Below are 17,790 nucleotides of genomic sequence, written 5' to 3'. Positions count from 1 at the left end.
CATGAAGAGTTATTTTTCATCCATGCACTAAAAATCACAATAAGCATTAACTGTAAAAGAAGGACTCCTTAGGAGGGCATTGCCTCACGTATAATATGGTCAACTCATTTTCAGCCAGGACGCATGTGGGTTTTTCGGAGAACCTTCGAGTGGGTTATAGATTTGAAAAGGCTTCAACATAGTAACATTTGAAAGGGTAACTGTTTGCTGTAGGGTTCTAATGGTTCCCTTAGAGAAAAACAGTTAAAAGACTGTTTAAAAGCTCAAGTCAGCACTTTTGGATACTTGGTTTTATAGTGAGATAAAAACATATTCAGTGATTTAGGGAAATTTAAATGACACTCAATTGTATGTTTGTCATAAAAAGAAGGACGGATATAGAAAAAAAAAAAACATCAATGCCATTGTCAGTTATTGCAAAGAATTTGTGGTGCTGTGATGCTGCTTTTCTTCCCGATGTCTTGGGAACCTTGTTAAGATATGTAGAACCATGGATTATAATAAAAACCTGGTTACTTTTTCTTATAAAATAAGTTGTGGTTTTGACATGAGTTTTGACATGGGCATTCCAGTCCACTGACATAACCCCCAGTGAAAACCTGTATAGGTAAGTTTATAAGATGATGAATGATTTAAAACCATTTCAGTATATATGAGGAGTCCAAGGATCCTCGCTCTCTACTCTGATCTACAATGATCAGAAAATGGTAGCTCCAGATTCAATTAAAATCGCTTCAGTGTCCACAGAGTCCTGGTGCCATTATCTACACCCCATTAGATAAATAGTGGGATAAGCTGAAGAGGTAAGTTTACAAGCCAAGATGCAGATCCACTGAGAATTTGGAGAGGTTCTCCATTGAGTAATGGTCTTAGACACATAAAATATAAAGTATGTCGAAAATAAACCACACAAAGGTCCAAAAATTACACATTTGACTTAAACCCCTTTAAATCCTATGAGATGAGCTAAGGAAGAAAGTAAAGACGAGGCTGAACAGTATGATGGAAGATTTGGAGAAGATTCTGTATTGAGGTCTTTAGAGTCTTTGCTCTGTTTTTTTATCCAATTTCCTCAAACATCACATGAAAAGAATCAGTCCTGCTTTGTTAGCAGGCTGGGGTGTTAAAAAACATCATAAATGCCAATAATTGTGACACATTTTACAAGCATTCCTTTTTCTAACAGTACATTTGACTTCAATTAAATATTTATCATGTTTTCAGTCATTTATTGCCTAACAAGGGTGCCAATAATTCTGGAGCTGGGCTGACTGTAAGTCAGATGAATTTCTCTTGTGTGAACTGGAGGAGATGAATGCATCGAGAGGCACATGGGTAAAATCCAGAAATCTCATTCCCAGAAATAAAACTGATAAAACCAGCAATAGTACTAATTGTGTTTAGTTCCCATCACCGGAGTTACACCATTTCCTTCGTTTTCAATATTATGCATGTTTTTTTAGCAGATTAATTAATTTCTCTCCTCAGCTCTCTACTGCATCACCAACAAAGCTTTCCATGATAAATATACACAATAATGTCTTCATAGGCCACTGTGCTTCACCTACCCTCATCTCTCAAATTAAAAATCAAATCAAAGGATATTAAGCATTACTTTACGTGCAAGCCAGTAGCCCATTATCAATGCTGGAGTATTAGGAAATCTGAATTGAATAAAGAAGGAAAAAATAACTCCTCACCTATATTTGACCTCATCATTGCTTTCTGTTGATAGTCGTGCAGTGATAATGAGGTACGGCTTTAGAAGCTTTGTAGCTGGAAGGTTATAAATTTTAATCTCATGACTGACAAAAAGCCACCACAAGGACCTTGAGCGAGTCTCTTACACTAGACTTTTGTAATAACTGATCTTTAATCAATGGAACCATAGGTTAAAGCAGCTTATACTATAAATCTGTGGTCTTTAATTGTATTCTAAGTGTTTATGGTTTATGATGTATTAGATTTAAACACTAAAAGAATTAAGTAAATGTTATGTGATGATTTGAATAAATAAGAGCTGTAACAATAAAGTGCAGCTTATCAGTACGTTTAGACTGTACAGTATACTGTATGCAAGGCTTCATACTGTAAAAAGCCACTTTTTATTTGCGTGCTGTAATAAACGTTTAAACATAATCAACCTCACATTCCCTTCTGTGAAAAAGTAGCATTCCTTTAAAAAAAAAAAAACGAATCAGAAGAAGCTCCATGGGTTTTATTAAAATCTCTCAAACTCTCAAAGTGCTCTTTTTTTCAAAGCAAAGAAAAAGAAACAGAAATCTGACTTCCTATTCCTTTTTTTTTTTTTTTAAAGCTAATTTCAGGTCATTTTGTGCAGCTTTTCAAAAGTATGCAGGCTTTGAAATCTAATGTGGTGGGGACTGAGATCTGATGCTTAATTATGCTTTCATTTCTGAGTTTCAATTATCGTTCTTTTCTAACGTTGAACATTTTAATTGACCGAAAATGGAAGTCTAAGGCACCTATTCAGGCAACGCTTATTTTTTGTAGTTTTGAAAATATATTGAATCGAGACACCAACATATCATCAAATTCATATTTGTCAAAAAGAGACTTTGACAGACTAAGAAAACACAGTTATGAGAATTAAAACTACCTTTATTTCACTATATAATCCCCACCTACACTAATGCATTTATCTTAGCGTTTCACTAGTGCTTGGATAAGTTCAAGGTAAAATGTTTTCTCTATATGTCGCCATCATGATCGCACTGCGTGCTTCATGTCTGAAACGCTGGCCTGCCAGGAACTCCTTTAATGGCGCAAACATGTGGAAATAGCTTGGATCAGGACAGTGATCTCACAGATGTGGCAATAACTCCCAGTGGAGTTCCTGTAACATGCATGTGGTGCAGGTCAGGGATAGCTCAGTGGCTAAGGTCTTTGAACTACGGTTTGGAAGGTCACCAAGAGCACCAAGTTGCCCTAATTTGGCCCTTGAGCAAGGCCCTTAACCCTCAACTGCACAGATGTATAATGAGATAAAAATGTAAGTCACTCTGTATAAGGGCGTCTGCCTAATGCCATACCGTAAATGTAATGTTCATGGTGCTGGTGAATAATTCCAGTTCCAATAGACAGATGTGTCTCTTCCGCAAGTTGCCAACAAATTATCCATCAATTTTCAAGGATCAGGTGTTCGCTGATTGTTCACAGGAGTGAGCTCTGATCCAGCTTGGTCCAGGATCGTCATTCACGGACTTAAAACATTTCCATCATTCAAATGTTCTAGGGCTGCCAAGAGGCTCATCACTATACTGTGTTTGAAGTTTTTTGTAAATGACAATTACTGTAGTTTCACTCCTTTATTAATGACAAACTTCATCACAAGTCCTAGTTTGACTTGAACGCCCCTCTTATATCCCGAGATAATTCTCTTTTTACAGACCAAAAGTAGAATCTTTTTTAAAAACCTATTTTTATCTGACAATATAATAATGTGGGTGTCAAACTTTTTAATACGTTTTGTGTCTGAGTAGGATTCCGTTCGGTTTGTAACCACATGTGGTTACATTTCTATCTGAATGCGTCTCTGGTTCTTAAAATTGAAATTGATTTGTGACATGTCAATATGTAAATTAGCACTATTGTTGGGATTTTCAGTTCTTTAATGCAGAAAAAGTCTCTTTTTTCATTTTGTGTGTCTGTTTTTTGTCACTGATCTTAGAAAAGATATTCTTGCACTTCTTGTGAACTCGTGTTAATAGGATGAACATACGCATCCTCCTAAAGTTCACACAATCAGATAGAATTCTTTTGTCTGGATAACGAAAGGGATAATTATAAATCTATTAAAGTACTTTCTGATCTCAGTAATTTGCTTTATGTTGAGCATTTGCACAAATTGCAACAATATAAATTCAGTTCAGTTTGTTGGGAGGCTCAGTCTGAGAGAGGAGCAAATATCAGTATTTACACAGGGAACATAAAATGTGTTGCTTGATGTACAGTAGACTTTTGTGGGTATTGTAAATATTGCACATGTACAGTACTGTGGCTATCTCTGTCATGGTCGTGGTATGTCTGAATAAAGAAATTATGCAAATTAACATAAATGAATAATAGGAACCCAGGAGAAGAACAGCTAAAAGCAAAATAATGCATTTTTTATACCTCAAACTCCCTTTATTTCACTTGTCCCACGAAGGCACTCGTTCAGCATCTATGTAAATGTGCTACTTCTAAGCCACGCCCCTTCAGAGAACAGCAATGCTGAGCAAAAACCCAACAGAGAGGATCTTTTCATATGAGGCCGCAATAGAGGGAAATCTAATTGGCTTGTTTAAGCCGTGGCAGACAACACTGCACACTGGAGACACCCGGATGCCTAAAGAAATTATAAAATAAAAAATACAAAAAATAATAATAAAAAATGGATTGATGAACCCAGCGACATTGCATATCCCATGCCTGAAAAGGGTTTTATACCACAGCAATTTGCCGATGATTACATTTTATCTATTAAAGAGTGGCACATACTTTTATTCATTTAAAGGTGCATTTAGAGTTTTGAAATTTCTAGTAAACAAGTTAGTTAATTTTCTGAGTTATTTTATAGCTGCTATGAACAAACATTTACTCATCAGCCTCCATTTTTTGTACTCTCTCAAGGTTGATAAGACTAAAGAAATTCAGGTCCTTAAAAAACTATTTCTAAAAGTTCAAGCACAACCCATCACTGGTAAAAAAATTTTTTTATAAAATAAACAAAATAAACATATACTTAACAAAACATTTTGCAATATCAATGATTACAAGATTTTTCTTCTTTTTTTTAATATCCATCTATATGCAGTAGCTACCATGTTGCTACTATGACAATGATAGTATTTTAGAATGAGTGCATTAATATAAGCTATTGTCTAAGCTGATGAAATAGAACACTCAACACCCTCTGATGAATCATATTTGAGATTTCCACACGACCGTGTCAAAAGCAATGCTGTTATAAGACAACAAAAAAAAAAAAGATCCAGCTTGATAAACAACCTAAATGAATATTTGAAGAGCTTACATGCCAAACTGTCTGGTGGTATTGATGACTGTGGCTGCACATGATATATTGGATGAACTTTATCATGACCCTTACAGGCTGTGTGCATAGCTGATGTCTGATGGAATGCAGTATGACACAGTGGCATCACTGGACACGTTCCTTGAGTACAATTCACCCAAGCAGAGTGTAATCATGGATGTGTCTGTCAGTGCTCTGTTCTTGACAGTGTCTTATTTCTTGTGGTCTGTCCTTTGAGGTTGGGTAAAAATAAGATTTTGTGCACCACAGACTACAATCCTGATTTTTAGGTTGATTAAAAGCCAACATTGATCTGTTATATTGGTGACATGTCTTTTTTTTTTTTAGTTTTGAGCCTTTTTTTATTATTAAAATGAACTTTTTTTTTTTAAAGAAAAACAAAATTGATCAGTTATAAACACCCCTAGGGAAAATTCTATAATGAGCAGACTGTGATGAAATTTCTTGTGAATGAAGGCATAAATCCAATTGACATTTAAAGCACAATATGCTGATGAGACTTTAAGCCACAGTAAAACATTTGAATGGTGCAAACATTATAAAGAAGCCCATATGCCAATGAATAACAGCCTACTGCAGTCGTTGTTCCAGATAACATTTAGCGAGGGGGATGCTTGATACTTCAAAATCGATGGATCACTTCTTACCAACTTGCAGAAGAGAACTGTACACAGATACATTCATAAATACTAGCACATTACAGGAACTCGGCTGGGAGTTATTGCCACATTCCCTGTACAGGCGTGACCTTGCTCTAAGCTCCATATTTGTGACATTAAAAGAATTCTTGGGAGGTCACAATTTAAAGCAGGCACCTCAATCATGGCTTAGACGTACTTACAAAACTTTATATATAAATATCCAAGCACTAGTGAAATGATGACAAAAAATAAATGGTAGATTTTATTCTCATAACTGTTTTCTGTGCAATCAAAAGTCCCAGTCTGACTTAAATTCCCCTTGTACTTGCAATATCTGAAGTAGAAAAAACTCTGCTCCAAACACTACTCTACAGCGAAAAGGTTAAATGAATATATTTCACAGATAACTGTGAAATCCACTGGCAGTGGTTAGTTATTTGTGAAATCCTCTGAAATAAGGGCCACTCTTTTGTACTGCTTCAGTGCCAGCATTTCTAATATGTTGAAGCAAAAACAGCAGATAAAGCAAATTGTTAATTTGCTAGATAAAATAAGAAATAAAGTTACATCCTGATTGTTGTGCAGGAAAGTTGTTAAGAATAAAATCAGAAATGAGTATTCACACCTTTAACTGGAGCAGCTTTTTTTATTTTTAACTTTGATTTATTTTACATATTTTCTGCGTTTTGTTAAGACATAAAAAATACAGTGCAAACATTATTGTGACAGGACCAAGTAGAGCCTCGGTGGAAAGGAATGAAGGCCACACTGAAGGACAGTCCAGGTTTACATCATGTCCAGCTGTTAAAAAATAAATAAAATTAATTCATGAAAAAAATCAAGACATACACGATAAAAATCAGCCAAGGTCATACTGCATGCTAGTGTGGATACAAAAATGGTTTTCAACAATACTGATTAATTCAGCTCCAACAAGGGCGCTTACCAAATCATCCACATCTCCTGCATCCTCATGGGAAGGAGCGTCCTCCATTTCCTCTTCCTCTTCCAATTTCAAAAACTGGTCAAGGTATAGAGTTATTTTGGGTTAAAGCTAAGTATACACAAGACATAAATCTATATCATACAATTCATAGAGGGTAAACCTGTCTATTTTTGGTCGTCTTTAGAGAATAACAGATTGTTATGTTCTTAGTGTCATTAAATTACACAATATCAGGGCTGGTTCTGGAGGACCACAGCCTGGCATGTTTTAGTGCTTTCTCACCTACCAGCAGACCGTATTTCACTAATCAACTATTTAACAGCCATTTCTTAATGAAAGTGTGTGTGGTAGAGCAGGGAAAACACTACAATCCGAAGGGCAGTTGTCCTCTAGAAACAAGGGTGAGATACCTTGATTTAAATGACTGTCAAACAAAAACACACACAAAAAAATTTAAATAAAATCACCTGGTTCGCCTCTTGCTTGGATATAACGCTGCTGTTCACTTCATCCTTGCTGATTAGTGTTATAGAATCTGCAGACAGAAGTCTGTATCAGTCACGATGCACTCTACTCATCTTCAACCCCCAACCCGGCCCTTTGAAAAACATGTATACACACACCTGCAACAAGCAAATCCCAGAATTCCTGCAGACTCTTGTCTGGAACGCTGCTCTTCAGAGACTGCATGTAGCTGTTGAAAAGTTCCGCGTTTGATACCTGAAAAAAGGTTACTTGTTTATTAATTTATACATTCATTCATTTTATCTATACCGCTTATCATGTACAGCGTTGTGCTTATCCCAGGACACTTTCGGCATGAGACGTGGTACAACCTGGACGTGGTGTCAATCCATTGCAGGACACATACATACAAGTGGATTTAACTTATATTTCAAATGTATACAGTATTACTCAATAATGATCCTTAGTAGGCGTCACGGTGGTGTAGTGGTAAGCACTGTCGCCTTGCACCTCCAGGGTCTGAGTTCAATTCCTAGCCAGGTTCGAATTTCGTCTCTGTGTGCATAGTTTTTGCATGTGCTCTCCGGGTACTCCTGTTTCCTCGCACAGTCCAAAGACCTGCAGATTAGGATAACTGCCGTTCCCAAATTGCCTGTAGTGTGTGAATGAGGGTGTGAGTGTGTGTATGTGTGTATACTGTATGTGTGTGCCCTGCAATGGATTAGCACCCAGTCCGGAGTGTACCCCGCCTCGTGCCCTAAGTCTCCTGGGATAGCCTCCAGGCCCCCCTGAATACAGAATACAGCAATACTTAAAGAATACAGAATGGACCCTGAATACAGGATAAAGCGGTATAGACGATAAGTGAGTGTGTGATCCTTAGTGTTATTATTTTAGTTTATTTTATGCATTACTATTTCCAGAAAATTTTATTGTAACTCATTAAACAACTTAGTCTATTAAAACATTGTAACCCTGATGCGACAGATGTCGTGCACTCAAAGCACTCCTGTGTTAACAAATGAGAACTTTCTTTGACACACAAGCTTTGTATCTGAACACCTAAAAATGGCAAAACTTCTTGTTGGGATCCTCAGTTTATGTTCCCGAATATGTCCAAACTGGGACAAACTTATAGGAGTTAACTTAAAGTTTGGTTTATAACCTCATGCAATTCTACTTTTATACAGTCTATTATAATTCATGACCTACTTCACTGATAAAAGGATCATTTCTATGAAGTTTCAATTACATGAGTTTTCTTTACCCTTGTCTTAGCAACCAAAACCCAAGAAATTTCCCACAGGTTTCATCAAAACGAGGGGTCTCTGGTGGATATAAGATTTGTTTAATGGTGTTAGAAAGAGCCTTACAACTATGAGAAATCAACTGTGAAAAATACAGTATTTAGCTCTTGCTGCTTTTACAAAGTGCTGGTACCTTCTTAGGCAATCCTTTAAAATTTCACATGAAACTTGAAGGTTATCTTCCTTTCATTCACGCTCTGCTTTCCTGCATTCCTGAGTCCTGGTTTCATTAGTAAGCCAAGACTGGTTCTTAATTTTTGAACCTCAATTTTAACCTAGCCTCAAGATTCAACTTGGTATTCTTTTTGGTATTTTTTGGTTATAATTGTATTATAATGTATTAATTTATTATACCAATATTGTATTAAGTTTGTTGTTTTATTTCACTTTGCACTTAATGGTGAGTATCCTGTTACGGGTCTATGTTTTAAACATTTTCCTACTACTTTTTAAACCAGCTTTGGCTGTTAAATATGCTTAAAAAAAAATATATATATATATATATATATATATATATATATATATTGTTTTAATGACCACGCAATTTTGAAGGTTTGAACATCCTGCATGTAAAACAATTAGCAATATATGGCAATAATCTCGCCGATTACGCACTTTAAATACAAGGCTGTAAAAGGACAGGAATTACGTTTCAGCTTTTATGATTAATTTATTTTAAAAGTTTTAGACCCTCTTAAGCAACATATATCCTTGTAGAGCTGCCTTTTTTTAACTCTCTTTACACTGAAGTGCTCTAAAATGATTATTATCTGTGATTAACATGTAGTACATTTCGGTGCACAGTCATTCACACAGCTCAGTAAACAAATGCCTAAAATGCCCACGAGTGCTTTGTCAGAAGACTCAACAGGTGTTCAGTGCACTCGAAATGAGAATTCTTGTGACTCATCGGCAGAGACTCATCTGCTGTTTGCAAATATCAGTGCTTGTGGTGTATTGAGAACCCTTAAAATTTAGTTTGGTGGAGCCGCTGATGATTTCCTTCCCCCTCACCTGACTGATAACAGCCGGAATGATGTAACCCAGTAAACACTCCATGTGTGTCGAGTGGGGACGTTAGACTAAATACGACACACTTAGCAAAGGTAACTCTGTTTCTGCTGAAGAAGCTACAGGGTGACAGTATTGATTGTAAAGTGAACTCTAACTGAATATTGAGCCTTGATTGAGAATTCACCTTAATGGACTGCTCTCTGAAGGCCTGGACACATGCGATGGTCTTCATGTAATAGTCGGTGCTCCTGTTGCCCAGCAACTGCTCCATTCTGTGGGTGAGCTGCTCGCATGCTGTTGTAAGGACCAAAAACAAAACAATTCAGTGGGACAGTAAAGCAAGGACAAGCAGAAATGTTCGCAAAACTATGACAAAGGTGACAAAAGCAATTATATTGACAGAAGGTGTGAACCTGATCAGATATGAGCGACAGTTCTGCAGATGGCGAACACCATACTCGGTGGAAACACAAGAGACTAATTTGCAAAAACATTGTGTATTAAAGTGCTCGTTTGCTAAGCAGTGCAACAAACGCTTGTTTTGTGTGTCTGTGGGTCTAAATGGAACATAGAAAATATTGATAACTTGGATATATTATTCAATAAACTGATATTTTTTAATTGGAAAAAATCAAAAAGTCCTTGAGTTGTTTATTTGGAGAACCCTAAAAATTTGAGCGAGTAAATACTTTAAGTTAAAAACTGTTCTAAAACAGACAGATATCACAAATTAGCTCCGTAAGAGAGTGTTGATTAGTTTTGCTTTTTTTTTAACAAATAAATTTTAATCTTTGCTAATCTGCTGTGGTAAAAGAGGAATAAAACACATCAGCATGTGCTGTTATTGGAAAATAATTAAGTTCATATTGGGAACGGTAACTCCACTTCGCATTAGGTTGCATTACACCACTTAATAGTCATTTCCTATTCATAACTAAATTTACTCTTCATTTAATCATGAACCCTTATTATTTTTATTATTTAGAGCTTTTTTATGTCTTTAATCAAAATAAAGGTAAATTACAATAGATCTTGATCACAATAAATTTTTCTTCTCTGTATACTTACTGTAAAGTTTGTCACCCGGTACAAATCCATGCTAAAATGAATTATTCCAAAGCTCAGCTGGGATTCATATCAAGCTTCTACAGTCCCACTGAGCTAAATCAAGTTGGTATGTGTTAATGTTACAGTGTACTCAGTACAAATTTAACTCTTCTTTCACCCGAAGTAGCCGTATGCAAAACTGAACTAGCCATATGAGGGAGCTGCATTTTTGCATTTATGCAACTTTGGAATGCATTTTTGCATTTCATAAAACAAAAGTTGTGAGATTTGGTCCCGATGACTTACATTGTACTCGCATTCCAAGTGACAAGCGTCACAGTCTGTGTGCAGAGCAGGAAAATGTATAACAACCTATTGTAATGTACTTATAGGCACCTCAATTATAAATTAAATCACACTTTCCCTTAAAAAAAGTTTCAGCCACCAAAAAGGGAAAACAAAACAAATAAAACAAACAAAAACATTTTTACAACTTACCTTGGTCAAAGGGAATGGTCTTCTTTTGAACTAAAGTGCGGAAGTTTTCTGCAGGGTTCACACTGCCTACCTGCAAAACAATACACAAAGGTACAACATTAGCTTTCTGACATTTTTTTCTCCCTTTACAATCACATATTAAAAGCCTTAAATTCATTTCATGTTTTCTCACAGAGGTGATGTTTCCCTCAGAGGTCTCCGCTAGGCTGAATTTCTCCCCATCGTCCATTTTAAACTTCTTTGCATCTGGTTCCTCAGTGCTAGGTGGAAAAAGAGAATTTGAAATTTCAAGCAATAAAGATCAACTAGAAAAATTTAAAAAAACTAAACGAAAACACATAAAGCTCCTTTTTTGACTTTGTTTCTTATAACACAAGGAATTCCTTTGTTAACTTGACTTTCCCTTTCATAAAACAAGATAAATGATACTTATCAGACTAATAAGGATTCAGAATTTAATCATCATCAATTCTATGTTATTAGTGCTTCACAATGCAACTCGTCCCGAGTTTTTATTTTTTTTTATTACCTATTCCCAAACACATCTGCACTGGTCTTTTGGTCCTTCTTCTGCACCACCTCCTTGAGGGTGAAGAGTTTCTTCATCTCCTGCAGAGGTGCATGACAGCGAGCAGAGACGGCCTGGGGCCGTTCCAGTATGCGCTTAAGCCATGGCTCTATGGGGGGTAGGGGTGCACCTGGGTTCACACCTCGATGATGTAGGCACTGCGAGGGAAAAAATAAAAAATAGAACATTTGTCAAAGCCGACAACCCAAAGATCCCTCCTTAAATAATATGGTTAAAAAAGAGAATGATTTAGAATCCATGATTTATATCCAATGTCTTACAGATGGTGTTTAACAAAATTGAAAAGTCGTCCCTTTAATGCGAGTCTGCTTTAAAGGATATGACAGACCATCCAAAGCCTAGGGGTCTTGAGCATATTCCATGACCATAAATAAAGATTTACCAAACCAAGTTAAAGTACATGGCATTCATTTTTTGAAGGTTATGGCTCAATTTTCTTCCCACAGATATGTCATGAATTGTATCCTTAAGCTAAACTAAATACATGACATTTTTTGAGCCAGTCATAGGGAACAAGTTGTGGTCACAAAATATATATATATATTTTTTATAAAGATATATTCAAGACTAACCACAAGCACAGCAGTTTTTTGCTCTGCCCTCTGGCAGATTTCAGGCAATATCCTGCTCAAAACGTGCTTCTAAATAAGCTGTGTGTGTGTGTCTCTTACCTGGAAGAGTCTCTGAAACTGTGGGTTGGGGATTTTGTGGACTTTGAATGTGTCCTCCATCTCTCCATCTTCTCCCTCCTCCACCAGCATCATAGAGTTGATGAGATTGTCCACTGCTGACAGCTGAGCCTCTGGGTAAAGAGAGACAGAACTGCATTGATAAAACGGTTCAGGACAATTTTAACAGACAACAGAAATGATCAATGTTTCATCACCCTCCTATCATCTATCTTTTTTTTTTGTGCGTTTAAAAAAAGAAAAAAAAGGGGAGATGACACTTAGATTTAGGCCTGTCATGGTGACATTTAAGTTGAAGGTATAAACCTTACTGAATAGTAATGCTACAGTATACAATATTTGTATGCCTGTAAAATCCTTCACACTGGCAGCTATTGTGAATCATCTCTTTTAGGCATGTGTTATTTACTTACTCACTCTAAAGCCTCCACAATAGTCTAAATAACAACAGTTGCTGCTGTCTTTCCATGTTTGGAAGTTCTTTATAATTTTATACCAGTTTCTCACTTTTCATTTAAAATGGCCCTTCCAATAAACAGTTAATTCTTACACCTTACTCTTTTTTTCAGTGGACAATTCCACTCGTGGTTTATAAGGTGTTGTAATCATAGATCATGATGATCATACTGAACATCCTTTTAACACAAAGTACAGTTTTGGTTCATTTCGAAAGTGTGACGATTTAAAATTCCACTATATAGTTTCTATAAGAAAAGAAAGTCAGTGTCCCTTTTAAGTCTGGTTCTTTTCATGCTGGTTCTTCCTCATGCAGTCTGAGGGAGTTTTCCCTTGTCACTGTTTGTCCGTGGCTTGCTTATCAAGGATCGAAACTTACATCAGGATTTCTGAAGGACACTCCATGATGAGAAAAGTAAGTCTTAGTAATATGTAAATATTTCACTAAACGAAAGTACTATACTTCATCTTCTTGGTCTACATTAAATCGTAAGACTGAGGTGTTTGAATTCACAGGTAAAGTGAAAATAGAAGAAAATGCGGACATTTTATATCCCGCATCCATTTCTCCACTGGCTGTTTTCAAAGGGGTTTGTTCTGATCACTGCTTTAGCCAACAAAGCCTAAAAGTGTAGCTTTCAGCTTCCTATTTTGACATAGTATAGTGTCAGAAATCATAAATGCCATGATTAAAACCACAGACATTGGCAGCTCTGACAACCTGCAGTGAAGTTGTGTTTTGCAACTTAGGCCTAAATCAATGTTACTCACTGTTGACTGCACACAGGAAAAGATGTCAGCTTGTGTTGAAGTGTTTGTGTGGTATGCTGTGTGAAAACCTGAACCTAGAAACTGTTAACAAGAGAATACTAACAGACAGAGAGCGAGAGGAAAAATGTAAGAGTATCACAAATACTCTATCATATATCTATAGCCAAGGTTATATAAAATTTATTTTACTCGTTTACTTGTGATTCAAGTAGCAGTAAGAATGAACGTCTGGCATGAACGATACTTGTACTTAATGGGTTTTTTTTCGCCTCAGTGCCTACATCATCAAGGTGTGAACCCAGGTGCATCCCTACCCCCCATAGAGTCACGGCCCCAGGCCGTCTCTGCTCGCTGCCATGCACCTTTGCAGGAGATGAAGATACTCTTCACCCGTAAGGAGGTGGTGCATAAGAAGGACCAAAAGACCAGTGCAGATGTGTTTGGGAATAGGTAATACATTTTTTTTTAAAATAATTACAAAAAATAAAAACTCAGGACGAGTTGCATTGTTAAGCACCAATAACATAGAATCATTGATGATTTAATTATGAATCCTTATTAGTCTGACAAGTAACATTTATCTTGTTTCAGAAAGGGAAAGGCAAGTAAACGTGAAATTCCTTGTGTTATAAGAAACAAGGTCAAAAAAGTAGCTTTATGTGTTTTTTTTGTTTTTTTTAGTTTTTCTAGTTGATCTTTGTTGCTTGAATTTTCAAATTCTCTTTTTCCACCTAGCAGGTGAAGAACCAGGTGCAAAGAAGTTTAAAATGGACGATGGGGAACTATACTAGATGTGTGTTGAGATTGAGCAATAAAACCCTTTAAGAACAATAAATGCCTTACTGTAAACTGTGTATTTAATTTCAAACTACCTAACAAACTTCATGACATTTACTTTATGTTTATACATAAATAAATAAATATATATATATATATATATATATATATATATATATATATATATATATATATGAACTAATGTAATGATGAAGTACCGTAGTTGGCTGTGTGTCCAAAAAGCACAAATGCTATTTATTAGTTATTTTAATTACTATTGTTAATATACTATTTATGCATCTAGAATAAGTAGAGAGTACTTTAAAAAATATATATATATACATTTGCACTTAAGTGCACTGAATGTTTTTCGTTGAGGAATCTTGATCTCAATTCCGGTGGAGAAGAATCGTAATTAACATTTTAGCTAAGAATGGTTCAGCCATATGTAGGTATGAACCCCTGATTTCTCACCTGATGGAGCAAATTTCTTATTGTTCTCCAGTGAAGGGAACGTGAACTGACGGAGGTCCTCCATGTACGGTAACTGCACGTAGATCAAGCACTGTGGAGCAGAGAAAAAAAAGGAAGGAAGGTGGGTGACTCCAGGGTGACACACGTAGCAAGAGTTGGATTTCTGTATGACTCAGAACAACATACCTCGTATTTGTCTTTGATGCAAGGAAAAGCTGCTCCTACTTGTGGGTTGCTGCGGCGATCGTAGGCATAACGAACAATAGCCACCATATTCAGATCGTTCAGAGCATGAATCAGAGCAGAAAGCGCAACAGCTGCATGCTAAACACACACACAAAATAAACAGATACAATTTTATTTGTAATGACTAATCTTAAATGAGACTACCCTGTATTTTCTAAATGTCTCGTAAAAAATTATCTAAAACTATGTTAGGAAAAAGTGTGTTGCAATAACAACACTAATATACCCGCTACACTCACCTCATCATCTTTGGCAGGAAAAACCTTAACAATCTGCTGGCCCATGAAATGATGGCGGTGAATCTGCACAAAACAAAAGTGCATTACTAAAGATCTTTCTATCGAATTAATAAACTAGTCCTGTGTTTAGAGTGTACATTTGACTTTGTGGGGAAAGAAAAGAAAAAAAGTTGCTGAATTCAGAAACTGTGGTGTAATATATAGAGTACCAGTCAAAAGTTTGGACACAAGCTAGTCTATATTCTACACAATAATGAAGATTCACAAAACTATCAAATAACATAGATGGCATTAGATAATAAAATAACAACAGCAACAACAGTCAGATACAAAGGTCAGCTGTCCTGGAACAGTTCTTGCAAGACCAATACTGCCAAGTGCATTTGCAAAACCCATCAAGCACCATGATGAAACTGGCTCTCATTAAGACCATCCCAAGAAAGCAAGACCAAAACTTACCTCTGCTTCAGAGGAGAAATTCATTTGGAGTTACCAGCCTCAGAAATCACCAATTAACAAACAGCACCTCAGATTTACAGAGCAAAAGTAGCAGACACATCTCAATATTAACTGTTCAGAGGAGATTATTGCATATTTTGGATGCCTTCAGCATTGTTGTAGAGCAGTGTAAATAAAATTCAAATTTTATTTGCCACATACACAGTCATACAGAGTACGATATGCAGTAAAATGCTTTGACAACTGCTCGTGACCTTAAGATAAAAGACCTTAAAATAAAAGACTAAAGAATAGGAAATAAATATTAAAAAAAAAAAAGGAAAGAAGGGAAATTTAACTAAGAAGAATAAAACAAAATATAAAATTAAAAATTAAAATAAAATAAAATAACTGTACAGAACAAATATACAATATTAGAAAAATATGGGTGTAGAAAGTGTAGTGTGTAATGTAATGTAATGTAGAAAGAAATAAAATTCATAAAGATAAAAATCAGGAAAGATCATAAATTAGAAGGGGTGTTCAAACTTTTGACTGGTACTGTATATACATACAATAAAAGGATGATCAGGGCGGAAAGGTCAGGTTTGTTACACTGCATGGCAGCATCACTTTAAGAACACGTGCTCCCATTTACTGGTTTATGGAGGAAGTGCTCCACCTCGTGGTGAACAACTTACCAGCTCCCGCTTGGAGAAGCCAAGCACAGCAAAACTTTTTCCATCTGACTTGTACTTCATCTGCTCTTGGTCCACTTTGGAGAATGGCACGATGTCACTTCCGTAACGGAAACCTACCAGGAAGGAAATAGAGAGAGAGAGAGAGAGAGAGAGAGACACGTCTTAATAAGCCATACTGAGGAACACACTAATTATTATGCAAATATACTGATGGAATTAGTTTATAGCATTACAAACCCAACTATCACGTCAAGGCCTTTTTAACCCTAAATTGGATAAGAAAGGTAAATAATTCCAGCCCCAAGGGACCCACATGGTCATGTCTCACCCTGAATGACATCATCTTTCTGCACTTCAGTTTCATTGTCATCATTGAGGCAATAGACAGTGTCCCTCTTTACGTCATCTTTTTGGTGACTCTCAGCATCGACTACGGCCCAGGTCTTCTTAATCTTCTCCTCACAAACCTTTACAGGGTAAAAAAAACAACAACAAAAAAAACAAAGCAAAGCAAATTAGTCTATTTAACAGTGCTATTATACGATGTGATGCATAAATATTCACCCCTTGATCCAACCACAATACATATCTTAATTTGAAAATTACTTTTTTTTTTAAATCCACATTCCATGTTTTTCTTATTTTATTCTATGCAAACTCTAATGATTCTTGTGTAAAAACAGCCAAAAATAGGCAAAAACAACCATACTATGGTCAAAGTAACTGGAATCTTAAAAATTTTTCTCATTCTAAGGTTTATTGAAACTCACGCAATTTTTAAAACACTATTCTTCTGGCAAATGTTTGGCTGATTGGATGAAATTAGATTAGGGTCAGGTTTAAGTCCATCACCGTGTCCTCTCACCCCTTTTCCCCAGTAAGTCATAGCTGAAACCTCAGACATTATTTAATACAGAAACTGCTGTAAAGTTTAAGCACAACTCACTGCTTTGTATCCGATGATGCGGATGGATATGGAGTTCCCAATAGTAAGCTGACAGGGCCAAGCCATCGGCCTTCTCTCGATCCGCTTAAAGATGGACAGCCTCTCCACAGCATCACTGTTTAACAGACAAACAATAACGGACAAGAAATAAGAACCTGACGTACTGTACTTCACCATGATTTACAGGCTTGTAAAGACCTGATCAAGTGATAATTTTTTTCACCTTATATGAGATTTATGTAGGTTATGTGAGTCATTGTTACTTTTAATTAAGCAATTCTTCATAAACCATGGCTGTACCATGTTAAAAAATTAAAGAGATTCTGCATTATAAATCTTAATGTCTTTTAAACAGCTCCCAATAATAAGCAGTGAGAAATGATGGAAAACTTTTTATAGTCACACAAGTTTCCTTTAAAAATCAGGCTTATGGGGACAGTGGTTTAGAAACGGAATACGTACACTAAAGGATTTATTTAGTAATAAT

At 36.1% G+C, this 17,790-nt stretch overlaps 2 protein-coding genes across 2 annotated transcripts in view; one reads left to right on the top strand and one right to left on the bottom strand.

Annotated features, from left to right (window-relative positions):
• Nucleotides 1-6,326: 6,326 nt before the first annotated feature.
• The window catches only part of xrcc5 (X-ray repair complementing defective repair in Chinese hamster cells 5), a 15,340-nt gene continuing 3,876 nt past the window's right edge, over nt 6,327-17,790 (bottom strand). The window contains exons 7-21 of the mRNA XM_053497460.1: nt 17,304-17,418; nt 16,686-16,824; nt 16,358-16,470; nt 15,219-15,281; nt 14,920-15,057; nt 14,734-14,824; nt 12,238-12,368; nt 11,507-11,703; nt 11,150-11,237; nt 10,978-11,047; nt 9,617-9,726; nt 7,270-7,366; nt 7,114-7,181; nt 6,647-6,721; nt 6,327-6,501 (exon numbers count right to left, since the gene is read on the bottom strand). Coding sequence (XP_053353435.1) covers nt 6,487-6,501; nt 6,647-6,721; nt 7,114-7,181; nt 7,270-7,366; nt 9,617-9,726; nt 10,978-11,047; nt 11,150-11,237; nt 11,507-11,703; nt 12,238-12,368; nt 14,734-14,824; nt 14,920-15,057; nt 15,219-15,281; nt 16,358-16,470; nt 16,686-16,824; nt 17,304-17,418 — 1,510 coding nt within the window. The 3' untranslated portion in view covers nt 6,327-6,486. The remainder of the gene's footprint in view (nt 6,502-6,646; nt 6,722-7,113; nt 7,182-7,269; nt 7,367-9,616; nt 9,727-10,977; nt 11,048-11,149; nt 11,238-11,506; nt 11,704-12,237; nt 12,369-14,733; nt 14,825-14,919; nt 15,058-15,218; nt 15,282-16,357; nt 16,471-16,685; nt 16,825-17,303; nt 17,419-17,790) is intronic.
• The window catches only part of LOC128524728 (protein SIX6OS1), a 24,616-nt gene continuing 21,643 nt past the window's right edge, over nt 14,818-17,790 (top strand). The window contains exon 1 of the mRNA XM_053497462.1: nt 14,818-14,854. The gene's annotated coding sequence lies outside the window, so the exon portion shown is untranslated. The remainder of the gene's footprint in view (nt 14,855-17,790) is intronic.

This window comes from Clarias gariepinus, chromosome 5, assembly GCF_024256425.1.
Source record: "Clarias gariepinus isolate MV-2021 ecotype Netherlands chromosome 5, CGAR_prim_01v2, whole genome shotgun sequence".
NCBI classification, from domain to species: domain Eukaryota; kingdom Metazoa; phylum Chordata; class Actinopteri; order Siluriformes; family Clariidae; genus Clarias; species Clarias gariepinus.
Note: the sequence above shows the minus strand (reverse complement) of the source record. Positions and strands in the feature narration are given on the sequence as shown.